At 37.6% G+C, this 27,451-nt stretch overlaps 3 protein-coding genes across 3 annotated transcripts; 2 read left to right on the top strand and 1 right to left on the bottom strand.

Annotated features, from left to right (window-relative positions):
• Positions 1 to 420: 420 nt before the first annotated feature.
• On the top strand, positions 421 to 1,287 carry LOC118490352 (EG45-like domain containing protein). Its single transcript, XM_035987936.1, has 3 exons — positions 421 to 537; positions 659 to 941; positions 1,046 to 1,287. The coding sequence occupies exons 1-3, from the start codon at positions 432 to 434 to the stop codon at positions 1,050 to 1,052; spliced, it is 396 nt and encodes a 131-aa protein (XP_035843829.1). The 5' UTR covers positions 421 to 431; the 3' UTR covers positions 1,053 to 1,287.
• Positions 1,288 to 3,890: 2,603 nt separating this feature from the next.
• LOC110929513 (diphthamide biosynthesis protein 3) lies at positions 3,891 to 4,350 on the bottom strand. Its single transcript, XM_022172674.2, has one exon. It carries the CDS (start codon positions 4,286 to 4,288, stop codon positions 4,040 to 4,042), a length of 249 nt encoding a protein of 82 aa, XP_022028366.1. The 5' UTR covers positions 4,289 to 4,350; the 3' UTR covers positions 3,891 to 4,039.
• A 3,928-nt stretch (positions 4,351 to 8,278) lies between these two features.
• LOC110929514 (serine/threonine-protein kinase SMG1) lies at positions 8,279 to 26,328 on the top strand. The gene is made up of 16 exons (XM_022172675.2): positions 8,279 to 8,657; positions 10,396 to 15,169; positions 15,257 to 15,445; positions 16,303 to 16,417; positions 16,515 to 17,520; positions 18,289 to 18,736; positions 19,403 to 19,456; positions 19,556 to 22,211; positions 22,750 to 22,863; positions 22,944 to 23,074; positions 23,146 to 23,238; positions 23,311 to 23,580; positions 24,188 to 24,683; positions 24,771 to 24,846; positions 25,524 to 25,906; positions 26,032 to 26,328. Exons 1-15 carry the CDS (start codon positions 8,392 to 8,394, stop codon positions 25,621 to 25,623), a joined length of 10,788 nt encoding a protein of 3,595 aa, XP_022028367.1. The 5' UTR covers positions 8,279 to 8,391; the 3' UTR covers positions 25,624 to 25,906; positions 26,032 to 26,328.
• The last annotated feature ends 1,123 nt before the right edge of the window (positions 26,329 to 27,451 follow it).

Below are 27,451 nucleotides of genomic sequence, written 5' to 3'. Positions count from 1 at the left end.
ATTACTTTGTGTAACATATGTAAACCCCGTTATTTACGTGACACACTTTAATTTCACATTTCATACCACAAACGAAACAGGTAGTCTAAGGGCGGATGCAGTAATAAAACTTAGAAAGACAATAATATCTTTGCGAATCACAATGTAAGCGGTTGCCGTATGCTGCCTAAATCTAAAGTTTTCATCTTTTCCAGCCACAACAAACATACAAATGTTCCTTCTCTTTTGTTCCATACAGAATATCTTTGTAAACCACAATGCTGTATGTGTGTTTTTTGTGATTTTATTCCAGCATTTAACTTCATATGCACCACTCAATCAAACGTATAGTATAAATAACTATCTCTTTCACTCAAAATATCACAAGCTTAACTCATCTCTAAAACTCCATCCACCTCAACGCCCATTTACTTTTTTCCATTGCAACTTCAATGGCATCCATAAGAATTTACTCTAGCATTCTCATAGTTATGAGCCTTTTAAGTCTTGGATCGTCTGAGACGGGGGTTGGAACAATCAATGACCCTCCATACTTACGTAATTCATATACACTATTACGTGTGCACACACACATATATAGAATATTATAGAACATATCATCCTCTTATATATTAAGTGATCATAATTTGTAACATGTTTCGTTATATTGTAATTACAGCGTCAGCTTGTTACGGGTACCAAGATCAAGGAGTAATGATAGCGGCTGCGAACCAAGATTTATGGCAAGGTGGAGCTGTTTGTGGGAAATATTTCCAGGTGACATGCACAGGTGCACTCAACCAAGGCGTGCCACACCCTTGTACGAGCACCCCCACAGTGACCGTAATGATCACCGATTTCTGCCCGCCTCCTGGTTGCAAGGGCAACCTTGACTTGTCACACGAAGCCTTTTCTACCATTGCTGACCCAAGCGCTGGAGGAGTCAAAATCTCATACCAACAGTACGCGATTCAACACGTGTTCTCCAAGTTTTGTTTTTATACTTTTTTATTGGCGAGTCGCTGGATGTTAGTTTCACAACAACATGTTTGTTCTCATTGTGTAGGGTGTAAAGATGATGGACGCTGCAGCATTTTGATTCACAATACATGTCTGCAGGAACAAGACATTTAATAACTCTACTGGATCAAGATGCGGCGGGACTCGCATTTCTAATAATATCAAGCTTTTGATTTCCAGTTTGTTTGATTTTTATCTCTTTCTTTCGACTTAATTGGCATGTCATGAATCCAAGTTGTTCATGTTTGTACAAATGAATAAATCTTGCCCTCCAAATTGTATGACAAACTCATGGAAACATAAAACTGTGATATCTAAAGGGTAATAACTATAACCTTAAATAGTTCACCGCTCTGGTACACCGTCACCGGTCCGGCTGGTAGTGGCAGGATATGCGGGAATTTTATAAAGTTTGTCGGAGTTTTTTACCTCCAAAGAAAAGAATACGGTCTTATCGTAGTCGAATTGTAAAGTTGTACTGAAAACAGAAGACAGCTCTTTCTTGAATGCGTCGGGATTGCATCTACAAAAACATCACACAATGCCATGTGGTCTCATATTCGCATCTCGATCATAGTTTCTCTTATATAGATTTACCATAGAATTCTGTTGCACAACCATTGATATCCTCCAAATTCATTGGTTTGAGCTTGTGTTATTTTTTTCACATCCAAATATCTAATCGCGTGACCAAATTGTTTCATACGACACGATGAATAATAAGAAACATGTACCGATCATAAAACCATATCCTATACCAATTTGGTACCCACTTACTCTATCATCGAAAAACTCACCTGAAAACCAACTTCATATATCAAAAAATACTAGACTACACTTCTAGCAATTATGTATTTCAATAATCTCAAGTTTCTGATACCTTTTAAGATTCATGTACTATTCGATTTTGATACCGGTAAACACAAGTAGTAAACTGTCCTTGTTGTCGAATTCCAGTCCTTTTTGCTGCTGCTGCTGATCCCTCTTCTTTGTTCTGCCATCTCTTGTTTCTATACTCAATTCAATCTGAAACATCGTGCTGATAACAGATCAAATATATAATAGTTTTTCCTTCATCACAAACCAGGTTTTTCCTTAAAACCAGGTTAAGCTACTTACCCAAATCTCCAACATATGACCATTTTCAGCATGTCATACTGTCCATATATATGGACCAACGTCCAATGGTGTTAAAATAGCGTCCCTTTTATTTCAGAAAACTTTGCTACTATTACAAAGTAATCGTTGTTGTTTCTCATTGCAAACTGTTGGTGTTTTTCATAGCAAACTCTCACCCATGACCTACTCTAGATGTATATCCATAAGAGGTTAAAGATTAGACGACTTAAGTGCTGAGAAACATATAAATTTATGGGTTGAAAATTCAACCCACAATCTCGAAACCTATCAACAGGACATGATTGACGACCCAATATCATCGATCATGTACGGAATATGTGATAGTGTGGGCACCATATTGCAAAAGTGTAAGAAAGATTAATTTTAGTATTCCATAATAAAACCAATGCATCTACAATAATATTTTCTGAAAATAAATTAAATATTGCTTTTACCACAATATTTTCTAGAATTTTTTTTTTTTTTTAATTTCTTGGTTGTCTATAGGAGATTGATAAGCATTTATAGTAGAGTTTTGAAACATATTTGTTTTCTAGGTAGCGAACTGTCTAGAAAAAACATGTTTCAAGACCCACCAAGAAACCAAAGACTCTTTGGAAATATAAAAAAGAAAAAATTTCTTGCAGTTTCAGAACGGAGGAACAAATTATTGCGTTAACTGATTTCATTGTTTGCATCTCTTTTGATAGGCCTGCAGTTTATTTGTTTCCTTTCTTGCAAATGACAAATACAAATTAATAAAAAAAAAAAAAAAATGGCTTCTCTTTGGCTGTTTATAGAATATCTTTGTTAACCACAATGTACCCAGTTGCCGTATGTTTGTTTTGAGATTTTATTCCAATAATCAACTTGATATGAGATGCACTCATCTAGTATAAATAACCATCACTTTCACTCAAAATATCATAAGCTTTAATACTCTCTAAGCATTTACTATTTTCCAAACTTTTAATACAGATACAACTTTATAACCTACTGCACGTTAGCTGGTACATCATGAAATAAAGGTGCATCTTCTTAGACCGGAGAGTATGGGGGCCGGCCAAAGGCCCGGCGAGGCCCGGCGCCGCACCCCCACACCGCCCCCATAGGCGCGTCCCGGCTTCTCCATCTCCCCAACGACGTGCTTGACGAGCCCATTTTCAAAATTATAGCCGTTACAAACGGCTACATTATTAAAAGAAAAAAGGTTTTTTCAATTTAAATAAATACCCCACCTCAATCCATTTTTATATCCAAAATCTTCAACTTCTCCCTTCTCTCATCCATTTTTATAAAAAAAAAATAAATAAATAAAAACTTCATCTTTTTACCGGAGGATGAAAGAGGAAGTTAAGAAAAAATGGACGTCGTAGGTTGTTTCGTATTTTTTTAGTCGTGTTGTTATTTTCTTTTTTCACTTTTATGTTTTCCATTTCTAGGATTAGTAATTTTAATTTTTTGGAAATGTAATTTTTTATGTTTTAATTTTATTTAATTTTTAAGAAGTTTTTATGAAGTTAATAAAAAAAGGTTAAAAAATTATAAAATAATTGTGTGGGGTACGCTCATCCCCCTTCAAAAATGCTAGGAGAGTCATCCCGATCGTGATGTGGTGTCATAACGGCCCATCCTCATTCCTCATAGGATGACCCTCCCCATACCCTCCAGTCTTGTAAATAAATCTTGACAACATATAGAAACATAAAAACAGAACAACATATTGATTTCATCATAAATAAGTAGTTCTAAAATCTACCAGAGGTTTAGGGTTTATTCAAAATCAAATTCGCACAAGCCAGCCAGCCAGACACACAGACTCGTACAATTAAATTAAAAACTCCCAAATCCAATCCAATTTAATCAAACTCTGTTTAACAGCTGTAATCAATAATACAAAACTTAGCCACCTGAATCTGATTCAAGCAACCGCTACAGGCTGTTGCTTAGCCGGTTCGACTTTCGTCTTCGATTTCTGATCAATAAAATCTTCCATATTGTATATAACGGTGATGTATAGAGAGCAGCTAGGGCACCGAGCGATCTCTTCACCGATCTTCAACTCATCTTTTGTGATCTGAAACAGGTCTCCACAAGGGCAGGGGTATGTGTACGCCTTCAGCTCCTCGTTCCACTCCATGTCTTCGATCTCCACGTCGTCGTACGACATCGTTTCGTTCGTTCCAAGATTTGATAGATGTCGGTTGTGAGGCTAGGGTTTGCAGGGACCTTCAATATGTGAAAGATACGGACGGACTTTTTGCTTTATCAAGGGTGAAATGTTGAATTTTGGATGTTGCATACTAGACCCTGGACTTTCAAGTTTTTTATTGAATATCCTCCAAAGTTTTATTCAATTGTTGGAGATTTGGGTAAGTGGCTTAACCTGGTTTTAAGGTCATTCGTAATGATTAGTAAACGTGAAAAAAAAGTGAAGTCACGTAGACATCACATTGGAAAAGATATTCGAGATTAAAGGTGTGTAATGCAGGGGCGGACCTAGCATAGAACAAGGGGCAACCCCCGTTGCCTCTTGACGCTCCGATGGTAGCGTAAAATTAGTGTAAATTTTGGAAAAATTTGATGTTTTTTCAATTTCGCTGCCCCTTTTATAGAAACGTTGCCCCTTTAGGTTTTTCTAGATCCGCCACTGTAATGGACATTTGTTATTATCTTATTTGACCAAAAGAATTTAGGAATTCAAACTTTGTGCCCACACCCGTCTCATGAAAGAAAGGGACGTTATTGTGAAAGTGAATGTGACATGGTATGGAGCGTGGAATGGTATGGAGCGTGGATCCATAACACATGACCTATATAAAAGTTTAATTATAGGTATTTTATAAACTTTTGAATAACAATCATTCTTTTTATATATGTTCTTTGTATATAGCCATCATATAAGTTTGATGGATTAGGATTGTGTGAGACTCATATCGCTAATTGAGAAACTTGAGAAACATTCTGAATCACACATTTTTCTTAACTTTTCGTAATACACACATATGTATATTTTAAAATTGACGGTATACATATGTGTATAATTCAATATTTGACAATATACATATATGTATATAGTCAATTCTAAACTAATACATATGTGTATATTATGAAAAACTTAGGAAAATCTGTGGTCCAGAATGTTTTTTAAGTTTATCAAATAGGGTGGATTTCTCTTAGGATTCATACTCTATATATAGTTAAATAATCATGTTTTGATTTATATACGTATATTCCTTTAAATTTGAATGATAAAATTGTTTGATATATTTTTCATTATCACTTTCTTCAAGTGATACTATAAGGTAGCGTTTGGTATGAAGGAATGGAAGGTGGAATGGAATGGATCATTCTGATGGAATGAAAAGAAAAATGTTTGGTTATCATGTGGTAATGGAATGGAGCATTCCAAAGGAATGTAACTCCTTCCAAATATAATAATTTTCATTCCTTGCTATGTAGGTGTTTTTTTTCCATTCCTTCAAGTAATGGAAAGAAATATGTTGTTGTTATTATTATTATTATTGTTATACTTTTATTTGTATTTATATTTATATTTATATTTATATTTATATTTATTAATATTCATACTAATAAAGGGATGGCGGCGCAGTTTGTTGCTCGTCTACCTGCTATCCTTATGTAATTTGCCCTGATGATTGGAATGAAATAATAGAATTTTGAGATAAAAAAAATATTAATATATATCAAAAATCTATTATTATTTATTATTATTATTATTATTATTATTATTGAGGCAATTATATTTTTGTCGTTTTTAATACAGTTGTGTTTCGTTACATCATCTTTTTTTGTTTATCAAATTGTACAAAGTAATGATTCATTCTATTCACATATGAGTAACCAAACATCACAATGGAATGGAATGATCCATTTCATTCCGTTGTCCATTCCATTACCTCGTCCATTCTATTCTCTCATCTATTCCATTACCTCATACCAAACAGACCCTAAAGTCGTCGTCACAAATTGGTAAATAATAAAAAAAAAGTGTTAATTCATTGGTTTTATTTACCTAAAACATATTTTATAATGTTTGGTGTTGTATAAAATTTAATGGGTCAAAAGTATTTGTTCTTTCAGTTTAATAAAAGCCTTTAAATCTTATATGTTTCTCTTAATTTTTTGGCCACGTAGTTGATGAACATGTCCCAATTCACTCCATGAACCTCACTTTGTAACCTTTCAATTATTGGTGTTCTAGTTTAAATTTAGTTTTGTTCCAACTTAACAAAATTAAACTTAGTCTTAACAAGAGCATGTGTGCAGGCTAAGAACAACATCTCAATGACAACTAAGGCAAGTACAACAGTACGGATGACAGGATTCGTGGCCAATCAGCGTACGCCAGGCCCTGACCAGACAACTCTCACGATGGCCAATGGTGTAGAAGACAACAAGTACAAAAGGACAGTGACGTGGAACCAATCAGGTTGCGTCGTTCACTGCTCCATGATATCCACTCACAGTTGGTGACTAGGGCTGGCATATTGTGTATACATCCACACAATACACGAAATCCCGTACACGAACACGACACGATAAGGTTTCGTGTCCAGTTTTCCATACACGAACACGGAATATTTTTTAACAGATATACACGATAATTACTTGTTAGGGTAGGGTAAGAGATGGCTACAAAGTCCATTTTTCCTACAAAGTGTACAAAGTCATAAAACACTATAATGTCAACCATAAAACACACTTAAAACCCACAAATAACATAGTGATGATTACTAAAACACCATATTTGTGGGTTTTGTATTGTGTTTTGGATAATAAGGCTTTGATTATCGAATGACTAACATTAGTGTGTTTTATGTTGATTATCATGTTGTGTTTTATATTTATAGTTGTACGATGGTGTTTTTGGAGTTTTTAAGGACTATTAGGGTTTTGATATTGTGTTTTAGTGATCTTCATCATGTTATTTGTGGGTTTTTAGTGGGTTTTATGGCTGAAATTGTGATATTTTATGACTTTGTACACTTTGTAGGAAAAATAGACTTTGTAGCCGAACCCCACCCTACTTATTAATACCTGTTTATGAATGTTTCAATAATTACATATCTAGGAACTTGTTTAGTGAATCAAAAGTTACCAAAAGTTCACAATAGGCTTACATAATGCATAAATGCAAGTTCACATGGGTCTTTCTTCTCAAATCTTCAATTCAAAGTTCACATGGGTCTTTCTTCTCGACGGCTGGTGGTTAGGGTGGTGTCGCTGGGAGTAGGGCTGGAGAAGGGAAGAATTAAGTGTTTTTTAATATGTCCATTGGAATGGGAACGAGCCGGAAGGGTTAGAGAAACTAGAGAGATAAGTGATAAGATCAGGTTTTCAAATCACATGGTCCCACTAAATTATATTAAAATTGTTAACATGTATTAACAGGTACTAAACAGGTAAACAAGTATTTTACCTTTTTAGACACGAAAATTAACAAGTATTTTCGTGTCTACCTGTTTAGTACCTGTTACCTGTTAAAGCCATACACGATACCTGTTAACTTCGTGTAGATTCGTGTACGTGTCTAAAACTGCCAGCCCTACTGGTGACATACTCGACAACAAGGACAACCGCTAGGCCACGTGGCTCCAATTATCGTGCGCCAACGTCTCTACCCTTTGCAAGCACTAACGGTCATGTCAGAGGAGATAAACATGATATTCTTTGTTGGCGATGTCCGGCCCAAGGCCCATCAACCCACCTCATTCTCCACACTCTTCGGGTATAAATAGCAGCCTTCAACCGTAGGTTTAAGGATCGTCTCTCTCACTTTCTCACTCTTAACACACACACACACACTCGTTTACTCTTCTTAAACGATACTTATTCTCATGCCGGAGGATGGTTACAAGGAGAACCCCCAACCTCTCCTCCTTGTAACGAGTCTCACTGTGTTTTGTTTTACAGATCGCATCAGTTCATCATCGAGGAAAGACCAAGAATTCACCTTTGTTTGACTGAGACCATTCCCTTAATGATAAATCCATCAGATTTAGACATGGTGTTTCTTCATACAGTACCCGTAAATAATTTGATTTTGTTGGGTGTTAACATATTATAAGTTTACGAGAGATATTTGCAAAAACCAAAAACATAAGGGCCGATTATCACAATCTCCGAAACTTATTCACCCTGCTCTTCTTCATCGTTTCATCATCACCATCATCACACACACTCGCCAAAAATTCACACACACAAACCATAGAAACCAACACAGGAGATGCAAATTGAAAGGCAGCAGCCATGAATATGCAAGGTCTTCATCATCAACAACAACAACTAGCTGCTCTACTCTCCGTCGCCTTACCAAAAGACAAAGAAACTTCTTCATCTTCATCTTCTTCATCATCAAAACCTAACAATCCATCTGAAACCCTAGACGACGACACTTCTCGATTAACCGCCATTAATTCGCTTCACCGCGCCATTGTTTACCCTCACAACTCGCTTCTCGTCGCTCACTCCGCTTCGTTTCTCGCCCAGGGGTTCTCGCAACTCGTTGCGGACAAGTAACTGTTTTCTTACTGTTGAATATGTTTATTATAGCTGATTTGATTTCTATGTGCTGAAATTGATTAGATGATTTAGGTTTTTACTTATTAGTGAGTAAGGTGTGGTTTTAGCCAGTTATTAGTGGTTGAATAATGGTTGTTGTTGGTGTGAAAAACTATATGTGATGTATGTTGTTAAATATGTTAGACCGGAACTGACGCAACACACACACACACACGCACGAACGATAAATGAAAGAAAACGGAACACGAGAATTTACTAGGTTCGATCATCGGTGTGACCTGCGGGCTGCAACTAGTATTTTTTTTATATAGGTGCTCTAGAAATTACAATGGCCGTAGATTAGGGTTTACGACTTTGGGAACAAGAAACATTAGTTTAGGTAACTTGGTAATTAAACGATTTGGGAGTATTAGGGCTGCGTGCCTCTGGGCCGAAGCCTCCACAAATCTCGATAAAACCTAATTGCATGGTGTGAGATATCTCAATATTTACTGCCTACAGTGGCCCTACTACTATATTCATAAGTTGTGCTTGTTACTGTGATATGTGAAGTAGGTGTTAGTGATTGGCTTAATGTTGTAACGAAATCGTGATTGTAGTAGAGGATTACCATAATGTTGGTTATGGTGACTTAACGAACAAAACCAGGGATAACTTACTATAATTAAATATTTTGTTCTCTGAAACCGTTTAGTTAGTAGGTTAAACGAATTTTTTTTCTTGTTTTTTTGTTGGTTTGAATTATAGTGAAATAGAGAATGATTTTTTCTGTAAATGTTTTGCTTTGAACTTCATTTAGTGATGGATGTGTTAAGAGTGGAAAGTTGGAGTTGAAGTCTGTAAGGTGCACAGTTTTGTAAGTGAGCAGAGAAAAGTACCCGTGGGTTTGCCTATCTATCTACGTAATTGTTTAGTATTGAGCCTGTGATCTCTAGTTAAGTAATTTGAACACGTGTTAGACAGTTGGCACATTTATATATCACTTATGTAAACCACACCAGCATACCGTGCTACCACTTAACGCACATACATGCATACATACATACATACATACATAGTAGAATGTATACATAAAACAAACATAAATATGTGATATAGTTGCCACGCAACACATTAGGATCTTCCATTTAACACGCTGGCATCAGCAGATTACACTTATCCATCACAGTATCTTTCAGTTTTTTGGCATTTCTCTTGTTTTTTGGGTATTTACATTCTCTTGTTCACCTATGCCATATTGCCAAGCTAAACCTTTACTCCAAACAGGTGATTTCTAGATTTTTGATGGACCTAACTATTCTGATTAAGGTATTAGGTATCTGACAGGACTTGTTTTCTGGAGCCACCTTTTTTTGTTAACCACGAGAACTCGTTAGAGCCTCCTTTTTTGTTCTAAGGGCAAATTGTCTTATAAAGTTGTAAATTTCGTAATGTTGGGGAACATCGGATCATATATGCGTGGGAATTTCAAGGAAGAGCAACGAGGACTCAACTTTAAATGAAGCTTAAATAGTTAGGGTTGTAATCTTATACATCACTGAAGGGGAAACCTAATTATATATGATATACATCATGGAAGAATAGGAAACAATATAGAATCATGCATAAATAGCAAACCAAAATCATGCGTATTTCTATCAAGTTCCAACATTCTTTCTTAAGATGGAGCATAATCATGCACAATAAATATTTTTTTATGATTATTATAGTTATTCTGCTTACTTTATGCAGATCATATTCAGTACGCCAAGCTGCCGCCACAGCCTACGGTGCCTTGTGTGCCGTCTTATGTTCACTCCCTAACGGAAGGCAGAACCATGTTATACTTGGAAATTTGGTCGATAGATTTATTAGTTGGGCATTGCCATTGTTTAGCAACGTAAATGCCGGTAACGGGACCGTAGAATTTGCAGCAGAAGCTCTCCACGAGTTTCTCAGTGTCGGAGATATCGCAGCTACCGAGAGATACGCATTACCCATTCTTAAAGCATGTCAAGAGCTTCTAGAAGACGAGAGAACCTCGTTAAGCTTACTACACCGGATTTTGACCATTTTGACTTTAATTTCGTTAAAGTTCTTTGCCTGCTTCCAGGCCCATTATGTTGACGTAGTTGATTTGCTTCTCGGGTGGGCAATGATACCCGATCTTGCTGAAGCCGATAGGAGTGTTATTATGAATAGTTTTTTGCAATTTCAGAAACACTGGGTTAATAGTTTACAGTTCTCGTTAGGGTTGCTTTCGAAGTTTTTGGGTGACATGGATGTACTGCTTCAGGATGGAAGCCTGGGGACCCCACAACAGCGTCAAAGATTGCTTGTATTATTATCTTGTTTTTCTACGGTTTTGCAGTCTACAGCTTCTGGGTTGCTAGAGATAAACTTACTCGAAGAAATTAAAGACCCTCTTACGAAAATGCTTCCTCAATTATTGGGATGTTTGTCAATGGTCGGAAAGAAATACGGTTGGTCAAAATGGATTGTCGATTCCTGGAAATGTTTGACTCTCTTAGCTGAAATTTTGAGCGAGCGGTTTTCGCCTTTTTACAGTTTTGCCGTTGATATCCTGTTTCAAAGCTTGGATATGAAGAAAGCCGCTACAAGTGTTCGCAGCTCAAACACTGAGAAACTTACGTCTTTTCAGGTTCATGGAGTTCTCAAAACCAATCTTCAGTTATTATCACTTCAGAAGCTTGGTCTTCTATCTTCATCTGTACATAAACTATTACAGTTTGATTCACCTGTATCCCAGCTTCGTTTGCATCCGAATCACCTGGTGACTGCAAGTTCTGCTGCAACTTACGTCTTTTTACTTCAGCATGGAAACAATGACGTTGTCGAATCTGCGATAGCTTCATTACTTGAAGAACTAAACATATTAAAGAGCATGCTTGGAAATGTAAATCAGTTTGCCCCTAACGTAATTTCGAAAACCGAGCTGTTTGCGCTCTTTAAGTTTGATATGAAAGTTCTCCTGAGCTGTGTTTCTTTAGGTGGCGGTAACACTTTAATTGGCAAAGCGGAAATCGACTCGTTATATGTTACTAGATCAGAGAAAATGAAATATCATCTTATTCAGAATCTGAATCCTTTCGAACCACCTATTCAGGCATACGTGGAGTTGCAAGTAAGTATTTTCAAGATGTTGAATAGGCTGAGTACAGTCGAATTTCTTAGCAAGTTCTCAATTCGGAAAAACAAAAACGAAAATGAAAACATTACAGTTGGTGATCTCAGGAAGTACACTGTGCTACTCACACAAGCTCTTCATATTTCCTCTCCTTTGGCAGTTAAACTAGAAGCGTTACAATGGATACATACGTATTGTGAGACAGTTAAGCATACGTATGACAATTCAAAGGATCAAGAAATTCAAGACGATGGCTATTATGAGTTTTTTAGTGAGATAGTTTTCATTGTTCTTGATGCTGCATCTGACCGGGAGTCAAAGGTGAGGTGTCAGGTTGCGTCGGTATTGGAAATGTTCCTGCACACGAAACTTATACACGCGTCGCAGTTGTATTCTGTAACCGAAGTTATTCTTGAAAAGCTTGGTGATCCAGATGACGATATCAAAGAATTATATCTGAAATTGCTTTCTCATGCATTACCTATCACAATACTTACATGTGGCATGCATTACAATCGATCAGTTACAGTTACCGAGTATAGGCCAATCACGCAGTGGAAGAAAGTTTTTGCCCTAAAGCAACTGCCACAGCAGCTTCACTCAAAGCAGTTAGTTTCAATTCTAAGTTACATTTCACAAAGATGGAAGGTGCCACTTTCTTCTTGGATTCAACGGCTTGTTCATACATGTAAAAATGCGAAGGATCTCACGTTGGCCCAACAGGAAGACACGATAAACTTGCATGCAACAAGTTTATGGTTGGACATGAATGTTGACGAAAATCTTCTTGAAAGAATATGTTCTGTAAATCTTCTTGCTGGAGCGTGGTGGGCCATACATGAAGCGGCTAGATACTGTATTACTACGCGTCTTCGGACCAATCTTGGTGGGCCCTCACAAACTTTTGCTGCTTTGGAGCGAATGCTTTTGGATGTCGCAAATGTGTTACAGGTTAATTCTGACCAAAGTGATGCGAACTTAAATATTTTAGGTAATTCGTCTTACACACATTTGTTACCGTTGAGATTATTGCTTGATTTTGTTGAGTCACTGAAGAAAAACGTGTACAATGCTTACGATGGATCAACTGTTTTACCATCTCCATCGCGTCAGAGTTTGGTTTTTTTCAGAGCAAATAAAAAAGTTTGTGAAGAATGGTTTTCTCGAATATGTGAGCCAATGATGAACGCAGGAAGGGCGTTACAATGTCACGATGCTACAATTCATTATTGTAGTTTGCGTTTGCAAGAACTTAAAAGTTTAGTGGCTTCATCTATGATGGAAAAATCGAGAACCCAAGTCATAGAAAACCTTCATAACATGAAATCTCGGTTTTCTGGAGATATTTTACGAGTCCTACGGCATATGACATTGTCTTTGTGTAAGAATCATGAGCCCGAGGCTTTAGTCGGGTTTCAAAAATGGGTATCGGGTGCGTTTTTTCCTTTATTCGTGGAAGAAAACCAAAGTACGAATAATGATGATAGATTTGGACCTTTGTCTTGGATTAACGGGCTTGTTTATCAAGCACAAGGTCAGTACGAAAAGGCTGCTGCTCATTTCACGCATTTATTACAAACCGAAGAATCACTTGGTTCTATGGGATCTGAAGGCGTACAGTTTGCTATAGATCGTATAATCGAAAGTTACAGTGCGGTTTCCGATTGGAAATCTCTTGAATCTTGGCTATCAGAGTTGCAACTGCTTCGTGCTAAGCATGCTGGTAAAAGTTACGCTGGTGCTTTAACAATGGCGGGAAATGAATTAAACGTGATTCACGCTTTAGCTCATTTTGACGACGGTGATTACACGTCAGCATGGGCTTGTCTCGATTTGACACCTAAAAGTAGCAATGAACTTGCGTTAGATCCCAAAGTAGCTTTGCAAAGAAGTGAGCAGATGCTTTTACAAGCAATGCTTTTTAATATCGAAGGGAAGGTGGAAAAGGTGCAACATGAACTACAAAAGGCGAAGTTGATGTTAAACGAGACAATTACGATTTTGCCACTTGACGGGTTGACAGAAGCAGCAGAACACGTTAACCAGTTGCATTGCATATCTGCATTTGAAGAAAGTTGCAAGATTTCAGGTACCCACGATGTAAAAGTAAAACTTCCATTGTTGTTAAGCTCGTACGTTCAAGAATTGCGGTTCCCGAGCCATCATGTTCATCAAGATTGTAAGCCATGGATGAAAGTTCTTCGCGTTTATCGAACCATTCATCCTACCTCTCCGGTGACTATATCACTCAGTCTGAGTTTACTGAAATTAGCTCGAAAACAAAAGAACTTAATGTTGGCAAATCATCTCAATAACTATTTGAGCAAGTGTCATTTAGGGTCTTCCGAAGAAAGCTTTCATAAATTAGTCTTCCCACGTGTGCAATACGAAAGCATTCTCTTGTTGCGAGCTGAAAACAGGCTTGAAGAGGCTTACACAGGTCTATGGTCGTTTATTAGTCCTTCCCTGGGCCCCACCTCATCTGTTGATTCTAATGATGGTTTAAAGGCAAAAGCATGCTTAAAACTTTCCAGTTGGTTAAAAAGGGACCGTATGGATGTCAATTTGGAGAATATTGTGTTCAAGATACGATCGGAACTCAGCACAAGTGACGATAATACGAACTCTCAATTGAGGACGGATCTTATCGTTGAAGAAATTGTAGGTACAACTACTAAGCTTTCTTCATGCTTATGTCCCGCTATGGGGAAGTCGTGGATTTCTTATGCTTCTTGGTGTTATGATCAAGCGAAGGCAACTTTACCTACTCCAAACGAATCCGCCCTTCAGTCTTGCTCGTTTTCTCCGATTCTCGGTTCAGAAATTCTGCCAAACAGATTCCAGTTTACTGAAGAAGAACTCTCAAGAGTTAAAATTTCCGTTTTAGAGCTTCTTCACAAAGCAAGAGATGTTAAAGATTCAAACGATGAAAACTACGAACATGCTGTGGTTGAGCAAGTGGTGAAAGTACTAGAAGCTGCAGCTGGAGAATCTGGAGCTGAAAGTGTTAGTTGTGAAAGCCTTTCTGCTGTTGTTACCTCCCAGTTGCAAAAATTCTTTCATTTTGCAAATGTTAGTGTTGAAGGAGCTAACGTATTACTGTTTAATGATTTGATTGACGTTTGGTGGTCTTTGAGAAAACGAAGGGTATCTCTATTCGGGCATGCAGCTGAAGCTTATATAAATTACTTGTCACATTCATCTTCCAAGCTCTGGGGTAGTCAAACTGCCGGTGCTGTTGAAGTCAAAGGTCAAAAGAATGCTAGTTTTACCTTGAAAGCTACACTATACGTTTTGCATATTCTTCTTAATTATGGAGTAGAGTTAAAAGCTATTTTGGAACCTGCACTTTCAACAGTTCCTTTGTTGCCATGGCAGGTGAGACCCTTTTTTGCTATTTAAATGTTCCATTTTACGGTTTTACCAATTATGTTCTGATTATTAATTTATTACCTCTATTTGAAGGAAGTGACTCCACAAATATTTGCACGATTAAGCTCTCATCCTGAAGAAGATGTTCGGAAGCAGCTTGAGAGCATTCTGGTAATGCTGGCAAAGCAATCTCCATGGTCCATAATTTATCCAACCCTTGTTGATATTAACACAAGTGAAGAGGATCCTTCAGAGGAGCTTCAACGTATATTGGCATGTTTGGTGAGTGATCGTCGTGTAATTGTGATGAGTAACAGTTTGCTTGAAAGGTGGTTTATGAAGTTTTATTACATTTATATGTGAAAGTACTTGACTTTGTAGGTATAAAGCCAAAACCATAGTTATCGATAGCGAAGATAGGGTTTGCTATCGCGCGCTTCATAGTGTATCACCCATATCTCGCAATCTGTTATCTAGCGACTCCACTCCATAGCGTGATTATAGCAGGATTCTGACGACGAATTCCAGCTCCGGTGCTGCAATTTCTGCCGGATACCAGGAAGAAGAGCGGCTGCGTTTCTTGAGTTTTAGCCTTTTTAGGGTTAAATAACTTTATGGATTTTAACATTTAACCCCTCTTATCTTTCACTACTTTACATTTTGTCCCTAAAACTTGTAAAAATATACATAAAAAGTGTAAAATTAGTTTCTGTATTTTAACATTTAACCCCTTCTATTTTCAATAGTTTACATTTGGTCCTTAAACGTACAAATTTATACATAAAAGGCATAAAATTAACATCATACATATATTATAAAAATTATATATAGATATTTTTATTTCTTAAATTTTTAACTACCTTATCGCTAAACATGAAATAGCGGGCGCTATTTCGTTGCAATCGCTATGTAGCATATAGGTACCTTGTCGCTATTTATCGCTATTCGCTATCGATAACTATGACCAAAACATAATGTTGGCCTCTTAGATTTTAATTTTATAATTTGGTTGTATGTATTTTTCTGATAATCTGTTTGGCCATTCTGTCTTCTGGTTTGGTAGCCGACTTTATATTTGTATATTTGCCAGCTCTTGTATAGGATCACTGATAATGTAAGCATTCATACTGTATATGCAGAACAAACAATATCCAAGGTTAGTCCAGGACGTTCAGCTCATGATTAAAGAGTTAGAAAATGTAACTGTTCTTTGGGATGAATTGTGGCTCAGCACATTGCAAGATCTACACTCAGGTAGCATTTCTTTAACAGTTTTAATTATATATATCTGTTTTTATTCATTTAATTGTTTATCTGAACCTTTGAACATCATCTTTCTTTACCGTTTTAGATGTAATGGGACGCATAAATTTACTAAAAGAGGAGGCATCACGGATTGCAGAGAATGCAACTCTTAGCCACACTGAAAAAAACAAGATAAACGCAGCAAAATACTCTGCTATGATGGCACCCATTGTAGTAACCCTGGACCGTCGTTTAGCTTCCACCTCTCGGAAACCCGAAACACCTCACGAGATCTGGTTCCATAACGAGTATATGCCACAGATCAAATCAGCCATTTCAAACTTCAAAACTCCAGCATCTGCCGCTGGACTAGCGGACGTTTGGAAACCGTTTGATACCATCGTTGCATCTTTAGCATCTTATCGAAAAAAATCCTCAATGTCATTAGGGGACGTTGCTCCTCAACTAGCTCTTTTATCGTCATCTGATGTCCCGATGCCCGGTCAACGTGGTCTCACAACTAATCTTCAGGGTATTATCACAATTGTGTCTTTCTCTCAACAAATAGTTATCTTGCCAACGAAAACAAAACCAAAAAAACTTGTTATCGTCGGCTCAGACGGTCAGACTTACCCGTTTTTACTGAAAGGCCGTGAAGACCTACGTCTTGATGCTAGAGTAATGCAACTATTGCAAGCGATAAACGGTTTTCTACATTCGTCTCCAATATCCATCCGTCATTATTCAGTAACACCTATCAGTGGTCGGGCCGGTTTAATTCAGTGGGTGGAAAATGTTACGAGTATCTATAGTGTTTATAAATCTTGGCAGACCCGTGTACAGGCTGCACAGCTTTCAGGGGTTGCTTCTGGAAATACGAAGAATGCAGCTCAATCACATATACCTCGGCCTACTGATATGTTTTATGGTAAAATTATACCAGCACTTAAGGAAAAAGGCATAAGACGAGTGATTTCTAGAAAAGACTGGCCTCAGGATGTAAAACGAAAAGTTCTTTTGGATCTTATGCACGAGACTCCTAAACAACTTCTTCAGCAAGAAATATGGTGTGCTAGTGAAGGTTTTAAAGCCTTCCGCTCAAAATTGAAAAGGTTCTTCACTGGACTGTTGTTTTAATTCATATTATGTATCATCTTTGAGCAATTATTAATTGTAGGCCTGTAAATGAACCGAACGAACACAAATATTTCGTTCATTTAACTTTAACCGAACACGAACATATAATTGGACACTTTTTTTTGTTCATGTTCGTTTATTAAGAAAATGGGCATGTTTGTGTTCGTTTATGTTCGTTCATTTAAGACCTAATTACCTAAACAATTCATGACGGTAAACGAACATAAACAAACAAACACAAATGAACATAATTTAACAAACAATAAGTAACATAATTGAACAAACATATATTAACACAAATGAACATAATTGACTAAACATAAACAAACATGAAGTATTTTTTTATATAAATTAGTGATTAATTATGCTAACCCTTTTTTTATTACTAGAAAGCCCAATTACCAATTAGTCATATTTATATAAGTACTTAGAAAGTTCCTTTTATGTTTAATATTTATCTAAATATAACTACTTATGTATTTGGATTGAAACGAACATAAACGAACAACGAACGAACATAAATGAACAAACATAAACGGACGTTCACGAACATAAATGAACGAACAAAACATGTGTTCATGTTCGTTCGTTAATTAAATAAACAAACGTAAAGAACTTTCCGTCGAACAACTTCACAAACAGTTCATGAACTTTCGGTTCGTTTACAGGCCTAATTAATTGCAAGAAAATAACTACTGTGATTCGGATTATGATCTCTATCATTTGCTTTTATTTGCTTTCAGGTATTCTGGAAGTGTAGCAGCAATGAGCATGGTAGGGCACATATTAGGTCTCGGGGACCGACATTTGGATAATATTCTTTTGGACTTCCATAGTGGCGATATCGTCCACATTGATTATAACGTGTGCTTCGACAAAGGACAACGGTTGAAGGTTCCGGAAATCGTGCCCTTTCGACTGACCCATACACTTGAAGCAGCTTTAGGACTAATGGGCACTGAAGGCTCCTTCAGAAATAATTGTGAAGCGGTTCTTGGTATCTTGAAGAAAAATAAAGATGTACTTTTAATGCTATTAGAGGTTTTCGTTTGGGATCCTCTTGTCGAGTGGACACGTGGCGATTTCCATGATGATGCAGCAATTGTTGGTGAAGAAAGAAAAGGCATGGAGCTGGCAGTTAGCTTAAGTTTATTCGCATCTCGCGTGCAAGAAATCCGTGTACCTTTACAGGTATTCTTACTCTTTTTTGCTGAGTTTGTGAGATTTTCAGGGGCAATGTACTTGTTCATAACATAGTTATCGATAGCGGAGACTGTGTTCGCTATCGCACACTTCATAGTGTATCACACATATCTCGCAATTTGTTAATTAGCGACTCCATAGCGTGATTATAGCGGGATTCCGACAACGAATTCTGGCTCCGGTGTTGCAATTTCTGCCGGAAACCAGGAAGAAGAAGAGTGGCTGCTTGTTTCTTGCATTTTAGCCTTTTAGGGTTAAATAACTTTATGTATTTTATATCTAAACCCTCTATCTTTCACTAGTTTACATTTAGTCCCTAAAACTTGTAAAAATTTACATAAAAAGTGTAAAATTAGTTTGCGTATTCTAACATTAAACCCCCTCTATTTTCACTAGTTTACATTTGGTCCTTAAACTTATAGAATTATAGATAAAAAGGTATACAATTAACATTATATATATATATATATATATATATATATAGCTCATTTTTTTTATTTCTTGAATTTTTAACTACCTCATCGCGGGCGCTATTTTGTCGCTATTGCTACATAGCTTATAGGTACATTCTCGCTATTTGTCGCTATTCTCTATCGATAACTATGGTTCATAACTTCATATACCGAAGTACTGAATCATTTTTGAACTGTCCAGGAACATCATGATCTCTTATTGACTACATTACCAGCTGTTGAATCTGCTCTTCAGGTAGGTTGAAGTAGTTACACTCTGTTTTTCAGCTTATAACTGTTTTTAACTTTTTATCCAGAATTTTTTTCTGACTCGAGAATGTTACATTGTTACCAGAGGTTTGCAGATGTTTTAGGTCAATACGAGATTGTATCTGCTGTCTACAATCACACAGATCAAGAACGATCTAACCTTGTTCTTCGCGAGACATCAGCTAAAGCAATTGTTGCCGAAGCAACTAACAATTCAGAGAAGACCCATATCGCATTCGAGTTACAAGCTCGGGAATTCGCTCAAACAAAGGCTGCTGTAGCTGAGAAAGCCTTGGAGGCTGCCACCTGGATCGAACAACACGGCAGGATTATCGATGCTCTAAGAAACAGTTCTATCCCAGAGATAAAATCGCACATACAGTTAACTGGTAAAGAAAAATCTCTATCTCTTACGTCTGCCGTTTTGTCAGCAGGGGTTCCGTTTACAGTTGTTCCAGAGCCTACACAAGTACAATGTCATGATATAGATCGGGAAGTTTCGCAGCTAGTTTCCGATTTGGATCACGGGCTCACTTCTGCTGTTACCGCGCTCCATACATATTCATTAGCTTTACAAAGAATTTTGCCGCTAAATTACCTTACGACCAGCCCAGTCCACAGTTGGGCCCAAATTCTGAAACTTTCAGTTAGTTCGGTTTCGTCAGATGTTTTGTCTCTTACCAGAAGACAAGGTGCTGAACTAGTAGCGAAAGTGCGTGAAGATGGTTTTGAGACGGTTAAAATCATCCATAATGATTTGTGTGTACAAGTTGAGAAATACGGGGATGAGATCGAGAGAGTTGAAAAAGAGTACCAAGAATTGGTGAATTCTATTGGTGCGGAAACCGAGTCCCTACCCAAGGAGCGTCTTATGGCTACTTTTACGAATTTCTTGCAGTCAACCGGTCAACCGGCGAAAGATTCTAGATTGCAAAGTTTAGTAGGCATGGCTGTAAGCTCTGTATATAATGACGTTAAGCATAGGCTCGTTGAGGTATTGAATCAGTTAAGTTCGACAAGAGCTATGAGCAGCTTTCTTCTCAGCGAGCTTGAGGAGAAAATCGAGAAATGCGTTCTTGTTGCAGATTGGGTGAATGAAGTAAAGCCAGATGATTCCTTTGAAACAAACTGGGCCTCGGTTTTCAAAACGTGTGTAGTCTCATGCAAGAGCTTGGTTGCACAAATGGTTGAAAACGTTGTACCGAATGTCGTAAGATCTGTTATTTCATATGATTCGGAAATCATGGATACGTTTGGATCTCTTTCACAAATCAGGGGTTCAATCGATACCGCACTTGAACAGTTAATTGAGGTTCAGATAGAGAGAACGTCTTTAGCTGAGCTGGAGCAGAGTTATTTTGCGAAAGTAGGATTTATTACTGAACGACAGCTGGCACTTGAAGAGGCTGCGGTTAAGGGCCGGGATCATCTCTCATGGGAAGAGGCTGATGAGTTGACGTCTCAAGAAGAAGCGTGTCGGGCCCAACTGGATGAACTCCATAAAACATGGAATCAGAAGGATATTCGAACTAATTCGTTAATAAAAAGGGAAGCAAGTATAAGAAATGCGTTAATATCTGCCGAAAATCATTTCCAGTCTTTAATTGGTCAAGAACAAGCTAAAGAACCGCAGTATTCACGAACCAAAGCGCTTCTGTTAGCAATAGTCCAGCCCTTCTTTGAACTGGAATCAGTTGATACGACATTATTGTCATACGGTGGATCGTCAGATTCTTCAAATACAGTTACCCATGTTACAGATTTGATTAATTACGTTAATGCGATACCAACATATATTTGGAAAGTCTCGGGCACACTGGAAGAAACACATTTGTTTTTTATGTGGAAAGTGGCAGTTATGGATTCTTTTCTCGATTCCTGCATATGTGTGGCCGCTTCATCACGGGATCAAAATTTAGGGTTTGACCAGGTTGTAAATGCTGTTAAGAAAACGCTTTCTAGTCAACTCCAAGAACATATCGGTCACTATCTAAGAGATAAAGTCGCCCCTCTTCTGTTGACTACGTTGGATACTGAAACGGAACGTTTAAAACAAATGACTGGAGCTCCAGATGACCTTGATACGGGTGCTGTTGAAAGAGTGAAACTGATGCTTGAAGAATACTGCAATGCACATGAAACAGTAAGAGCGGGTATGTCGGCTGCATTACTCATGAAACGACAAGTGAAAGAACTTAAAGAGGGCCTGCATAAGACGTGTTTGGATATCATACAGCTGGAATGGATGCATGATATTACATTAAGCCCGTTGCATAACTACAGGCTGATATGTCACAAGTTCCTTTCAAACGAGGACAACACAATTCCACTTATTCTAAACCTTAGCCGGTCTAGATTGTTGGAAACTATACAGTCTTCGGTAGCCAAAGTGGTTCGGTCAATAGAGGGCCTGCAAGCTTGTGAACAAACTTCAGTTACAGCCGAAGGACAGCTGGAGAGAGCCATGGGTTGGGCTTGTGGTGGGCCCAACACAGGTATGACGGGGTCCACCTCAGCAAGGGGATCTGGAATTCCGCCTGAATTTCATGATCATTTAGCAAAACGGAGACAGTTGTTATGGGCTGCTCGTGAGAAAGCATCTGACATGATCAAAATTTGTATGTCGATATTGGATTTTGAAACGTCTAGAGATGGGGTACTTGGGACAGATGACAGGGCATGGCAGCAAGCTTACTTTAATGCATTAACAAATTTGGATGCCACCTATCATTCTTTTACACGTGAGCATTAATTTTTTTTAGAGTAATATGCCATTTTCGTCCCTGAGGTTTGGCCAGTTTCACGACTTCCGTCCAAAGGTTTGTTTTTTCGCATCTAGATCCAAAAGGTTTGAAATCTTGTGATTTTCATCCGGCTCGTTAACTCCATTCATTTTTCTCTGTTAACTCAGCGGTATTTTCGTCTTTTTTGTTAACTTAAAACAACAATTTGGTCTTTTGAATACTTGTACATTATGCTAAATGCTTGTACGTAAAGTGAAAAAGACCGAATTGCCCTTTAAGTTAACAAAAAAGTCCGAAGTACCCCTGACTTAACGAAGAGAAATAGATGGGGTTAACGAGTCGAATGAAAATGGCAAGATTACACACCTTTTGGACCCAGATGCAAAAAAACAAACCTTTCGACAGAAGTCGCAAAACTGGCCAAACCTCAGGGACAAAATGACATTTTACTCATTTTTTTATCAGTCAGTTTTTTGGAACATCGTGCTCATAACTTGTATGGATTAGTAAGTTCTGATGCTTTTGGGTTTATCAGGTACTGAGCATGAGTGGGAAATAGCACAGGGTAACATGGATGCTGCTTCAAATGGTTTACTCACAGCAAGCAATGAACTTCATGTTGCTTCTGCTAAAGCAAAAGCTGCATCCGGTATGCAGTTTTTTTGTTCTTTTTTTTTCTAATGTTATGATTCTGTATGACGTTAGGTTCTCGGGCATTGTTTTCTCCAGGTGATTTACAAGACACTTTCGTTGCTATGAGAGATTGTGCTTATGAGGCCAGCATGGCATTGTCTGCTTTCGGTTCCATTACCAGGGGTCACACTGCTTTGACTTCTGAATGTGGTTCCATGCTTGAAGAGGTATGTATATTACTATATTGAATACATCATATTACAAATTTAATATTACTAAAGCTGTATTTATTTCATAGGTTTTAGCAATAACAAAAGGTCTACATGATGTTCACACACTAGGAAAAGAGGCTTCTGCATTACACTCTTCTCTAATGGGAGATCTTTCAAAGGTTTTAACGTCTTTCTGAAGCTATCTATACAGAAATTGAGATTTGTGAACATAATCAGTTTGTATTTGACAGGCGAATAGCGTTGTTCTTCCACTGGAATCGGTGTTGTCTAAGGATGTTGAGGCGATGACTGAAGCTATGAACAAGGAAAAAGAGACGAAAATGGAAATATCTCCTATTCATGGACAAGCGATATATCATTCTTACCATGCAAAAATCAAGGAGGCTTGTCACGTGATCAAACCTTTGGTTCCGTCACTTACGTTTTCTGTCAAGGGACTCCATTCTATGCTTACAAGGTTGGCACGGACCGCAAATATCCATGCAGGAAATCTTCACAAGGTATGTGCTGATTGTAGTAATTTAGTTATAAAATCATGTTAGACATAAAATTTAGAGTAAAATGCCATTTTCGTCCCTGAGGTTTGGCCAGTTTTGCGACTTTCGTCCAAAGGTTTGCTTTTCCGCATTTGGATCCAAAAGGTTTAAAATCTTGCCATTTTCATCCGGTTCGTTAACTCCATTTTTCTCCGTTAAGTCAGAGGTGTTTCTGTCTTTTTAGTTAACTCATATAAAGGGCGATTCGTTCTTTTTCACTTCATGTAAAAAGACGGAATACCCCTGAAAAAGACTGAATTGCTCTTAAAATTAACAAAAAAGACGGAAATGCCCCTGACTTAACGGAGAAAAAAGGATAGGAGTTAACGAGCCGGTTGAAAATGGCAAGATTTTAAACCTTTTGGATCCACATGCGGAAAAGAAACCTTTGGACGAAAGTCGCAAAACTGGCCAATCCTCAGGGACGAAAATGGCATTTTACTCTAAATTTAATATTATTTTAAAAAAGAAGAAGTGTTTGTGGACCGACCACTTGCCCCAAACCGCCCTGTTTTGACTCTACCCGTTTGACTGGTTACTTTAATTATCTGACATTTGCGGTCTCTACTAGGCTCTTGAAGGACTGGGTGAAAGCCAGGAAATAAGGTCACAGGATCTTGTCGGGGATGACGCCGGATATGATAACAAAGAGAATGACGTCTTTTCCAGATCTGATGGCGAGTATGATGAAGAATTGCCACAGATGACAGGACTTAATATGCAAGATAAAGGGTGGATATCTCCTCCAGATAGTATTTATGATGACAGCTCAGACTCTGGTGCCACATCAGCTTTCAATAGTTTCACTGGCTCAGAAGTAACCGAACCACATCCAGATGGAAACGATTCCAAAGAAAACACAGATGTATCCAGTTCTTCACCATGTGAAGTGGAATCTGGAGATAAGGATGCTAGCGATCCCATAGATGACGTTGCATCACATACAAGTTTATCTGAAATAAACGTGGGTGTCGAGAATATAAAACTCGGTACCCAACGTCAAGAGGAAGACCATAAATCACCTACACATAATACAGATGTTGCAGTCCAAGTGAGCAGAGTAAAAAGTAAGTTCTATTATATCAATTTCATATTCCCTTGTTGTGGTTAACGTTTGGTGGTTACTTATTGCTTTTTAACGTTGGGTACCCTAGGTAAAAATGCGTATGCTGTGTCGGTTCTAAGGCGAGTTGAAATGAAAATTGAAGGTAGAGATATCACTGATAAAAGGCACGTCTTCTTCCATAAACTTCACCCTTTTAACTTATCGTCATATATGGGGGTGTTCTTTATTCGAATTGGGTTAACCAATGTTTCGAAAACCGGACCGGGAACTGGGGGTCTGGCCGGTCCGATTCACCTTATCAGATCGGTTTTGAGTTTAACCGGCGGCCTGACCGGAAAACAGGGTGGTCGAACCGGACTTTTTTAAGGGTTGAACCGGATTTTGATTAAATTTTTTCAATTTTACCCTTTTTTATTTTTTATAATATTTATGGCATAACCCGGTTCTTACATCCGATCCGACTGGTTTGACCGGCCCGACCAATGGACTAGTTACGAGACCGGTTCGACGTCCGGTCCGGTCCTGTAAGCATTGGGGTTAACATCCGAGCTGAATTCAGTATTTTGAATTTGATTCTTTTCTACCCGAACATTTGAATTTGGAGTTTGGGTGTGTACACTATATTTATATATATAATTTTGTCTTTTATGTTTTTCTCATAATTCAGCTTATTCAAATCATCCCAAATTCAACTCGGTTTTTCAAGTTCTAATTCGAATTCAGTTTCAAAATTTCAAATTTGAATAACTCAATTCAAATAACCTGTGAACCGACCTGATGAACACCCCTAAGACTCATATAGCACGTCTATTAAAAAGTTATTTTTTTTTTCTTTTTCCAGAGATATAAGTACTGCAGAGCAAGTTGATTATCTACTTAGGCAAGCAACGAGTGTGGATAACCTCTGCAACATGTATGAAGGCTGGACACCCTGGATTTGAGGCGTCAAATGGGCTTACTTGTGTTGCAAGTTATCTGACCCGTATACTCCATCTTGTACACCTTTGTTGGTGATGGTTATGTGTTGGCATGTTCTTACTTACATGTGCCCTAGTTTGAGACTTAAGGATACTCTAAAACTTGGGGAATTGGGTATCATGGAAACAACATGCCGTTTAAAACAAGGTGTCCGGGGGGTGGGTTTTTCGGAAGACTCGTTATGAGCTTATCTTTTGCAACGAGATTTCAAAATGTTGAGGAGATTCAAAAGCCGTTGCAAGCAAGGTATTGTTTCTTGTTCTTCTGGTTATAGAGGCAGCCAGCAGTTTCGATCATTTTATTTTATGACAGATGTGTGAAATTAAAGTGGTTCTCTGAACACTCATTGTTGGTGTCATGTGGTTGTGCAGTTTTGGAGATTTGAGACTACAATCTATCTATCTGATCGGAGATACTATGTCTTGTTTTGGAAAGCAAGAGATGTTCTGTCATCGGCTCACAATGCATGTTAAGTTCTGCTTTTGGTATGACAAATAACTAGAGTGAGTATCCTTATACAAGGCTTAAACCAAAAACATAGTATTAGCAGGAATGATAGGGATGGATGGATGCCTTTGGTCCTAGGCCTGTTACGATCCAACTTTTTATAATGTGGAATATTATTTTCCCTTCTAAAAAAGATCTTACTCGTTTGTTAGAATTTAAAATATGAAAGCTATAGGAGGAGCTTTCTATTACTACACAAAATCATATTTAAGCATATACAAAATCATTTTTAAAGATTGCTGTGACAACCACACTTGTGTAGTTTAAGAGCATTCACAGCTGCTTTACCATATTTTACCCTATAATTAACTAAAACTATCACTTTTCAAAGTTTCTCTTGTTTTAAAGATTTTCAAAGTTTCTCTTGTTTTAAACAACTCACATCTCATCCATCATTTTTATCTTTATCTTACCCATAAACAATTATTTTATTATATTCCTTGTTTTTATGTACTCTCAATAATCTGATGAAAGATGAATAGTAGCTTTTTATATATAAAAACTAGTGTAACAATCACAGTTGTCAATAGCGATCGTAGCGATCGCTATAGCGCGCTACGTAGCGTATAGGTCCAGTGTCGCTATTTGGGTTGTAGCGATGGATAGCGAGAATAGCGACAGTTCGTTTATTTTTTTATTTTTTAAATATAAATATCAATTAAATATAGCTATAAAATAGCTGGATTTTAGGCTTTTGTTAAATATACATGTAAAAAAGCATATATACCAGGGTATTTTGATATAATATACATAAAAATTTTAAAAATTCTTTTTTCTAGTGTATCGCTATTTATAAAATAGCCGCCCGCTATTTATCGCTATTCGCTATGTAGCATATAGGTACGTTATCGCTATTTGTCGCTATTCGCCATTAACAACTATGGTAACAATTTTGCAAACTATAAAAATACGGTGTAGATATGGTGGTTTGAAGTGGAGAGAAAAAAAGATGATTTTTAGTCATTTACCCTAAAATTTGAAAATAGGGGAAGATATAGTGGAGTTATTGTGAATGCTCTAACAGTGAAGGGGTTGTTTATAGTGATGAGCGTGGTACCAGTACCATACTGAACCGGTACCGGTACAGAAATTTGTCAAAACTAAGTACCGGTATTTGAAGGTAAATTTCGGTATTTTACCGGTATCGTGCCGAACCGGTATCGATACCGAAAATTACAAAAAGTGGGCACTAGTACCGAAAAATTCAGTACGGGAAGTCCGGTACCGTACCCAGTACCAAATGCTCTTCCCTAGCCAGCTAAAGCAAAAGATATATGTTTTTAT

This window comes from Helianthus annuus, chromosome 3 (assembly GCF_002127325.2).
Source record: "Helianthus annuus cultivar XRQ/B chromosome 3, HanXRQr2.0-SUNRISE, whole genome shotgun sequence".
Classification (NCBI taxonomy): domain Eukaryota; kingdom Viridiplantae; phylum Streptophyta; class Magnoliopsida; order Asterales; family Asteraceae; genus Helianthus; species Helianthus annuus.
This window is presented reverse-complemented; position numbering and strand designations above follow the sequence as displayed.

What these genes read in the sequence shown, in the direction of transcription:
- LOC118490352 (XM_035987936.1), top strand. Translation starts at nt 432, where the DNA reads ATGGCATCCATAAGAATTTACTCTAGCATTCTCATAGTTATGAGCCTT. An exon ending in CAATGACCCTCCATACTTAC is followed by an intron (nt 538 to 658) that starts GTAATTCATATA and finishes TTGTAATTACAG; the next exon opens with CGTCAGCTTGTTACGGGTAC.
- LOC110929513 (XM_022172674.2), bottom strand. Translation starts at nt 4,288, where the DNA reads ATGTCGTACGACGACGTGGAGATCGAAGACATGGAGTGGAACGAGGAG.
- LOC110929514 (XM_022172675.2), top strand. Translation starts at nt 8,392, where the DNA reads ATGAATATGCAAGGTCTTCATCATCAACAACAACAACTAGCTGCTCTA. An exon ending in GTGGTTCCATGCTTGAAGAG is followed by an intron (nt 23,075 to 23,145) that starts GTATGTATATTA and finishes TTTATTTCATAG; the next exon opens with GTTTTAGCAATAACAAAAGG. An exon ending in ATGCAGGAAATCTTCACAAG is followed by an intron (nt 23,581 to 24,187) that starts GTATGTGCTGAT and finishes GGTCTCTACTAG; the next exon opens with GCTCTTGAAGGACTGGGTGA.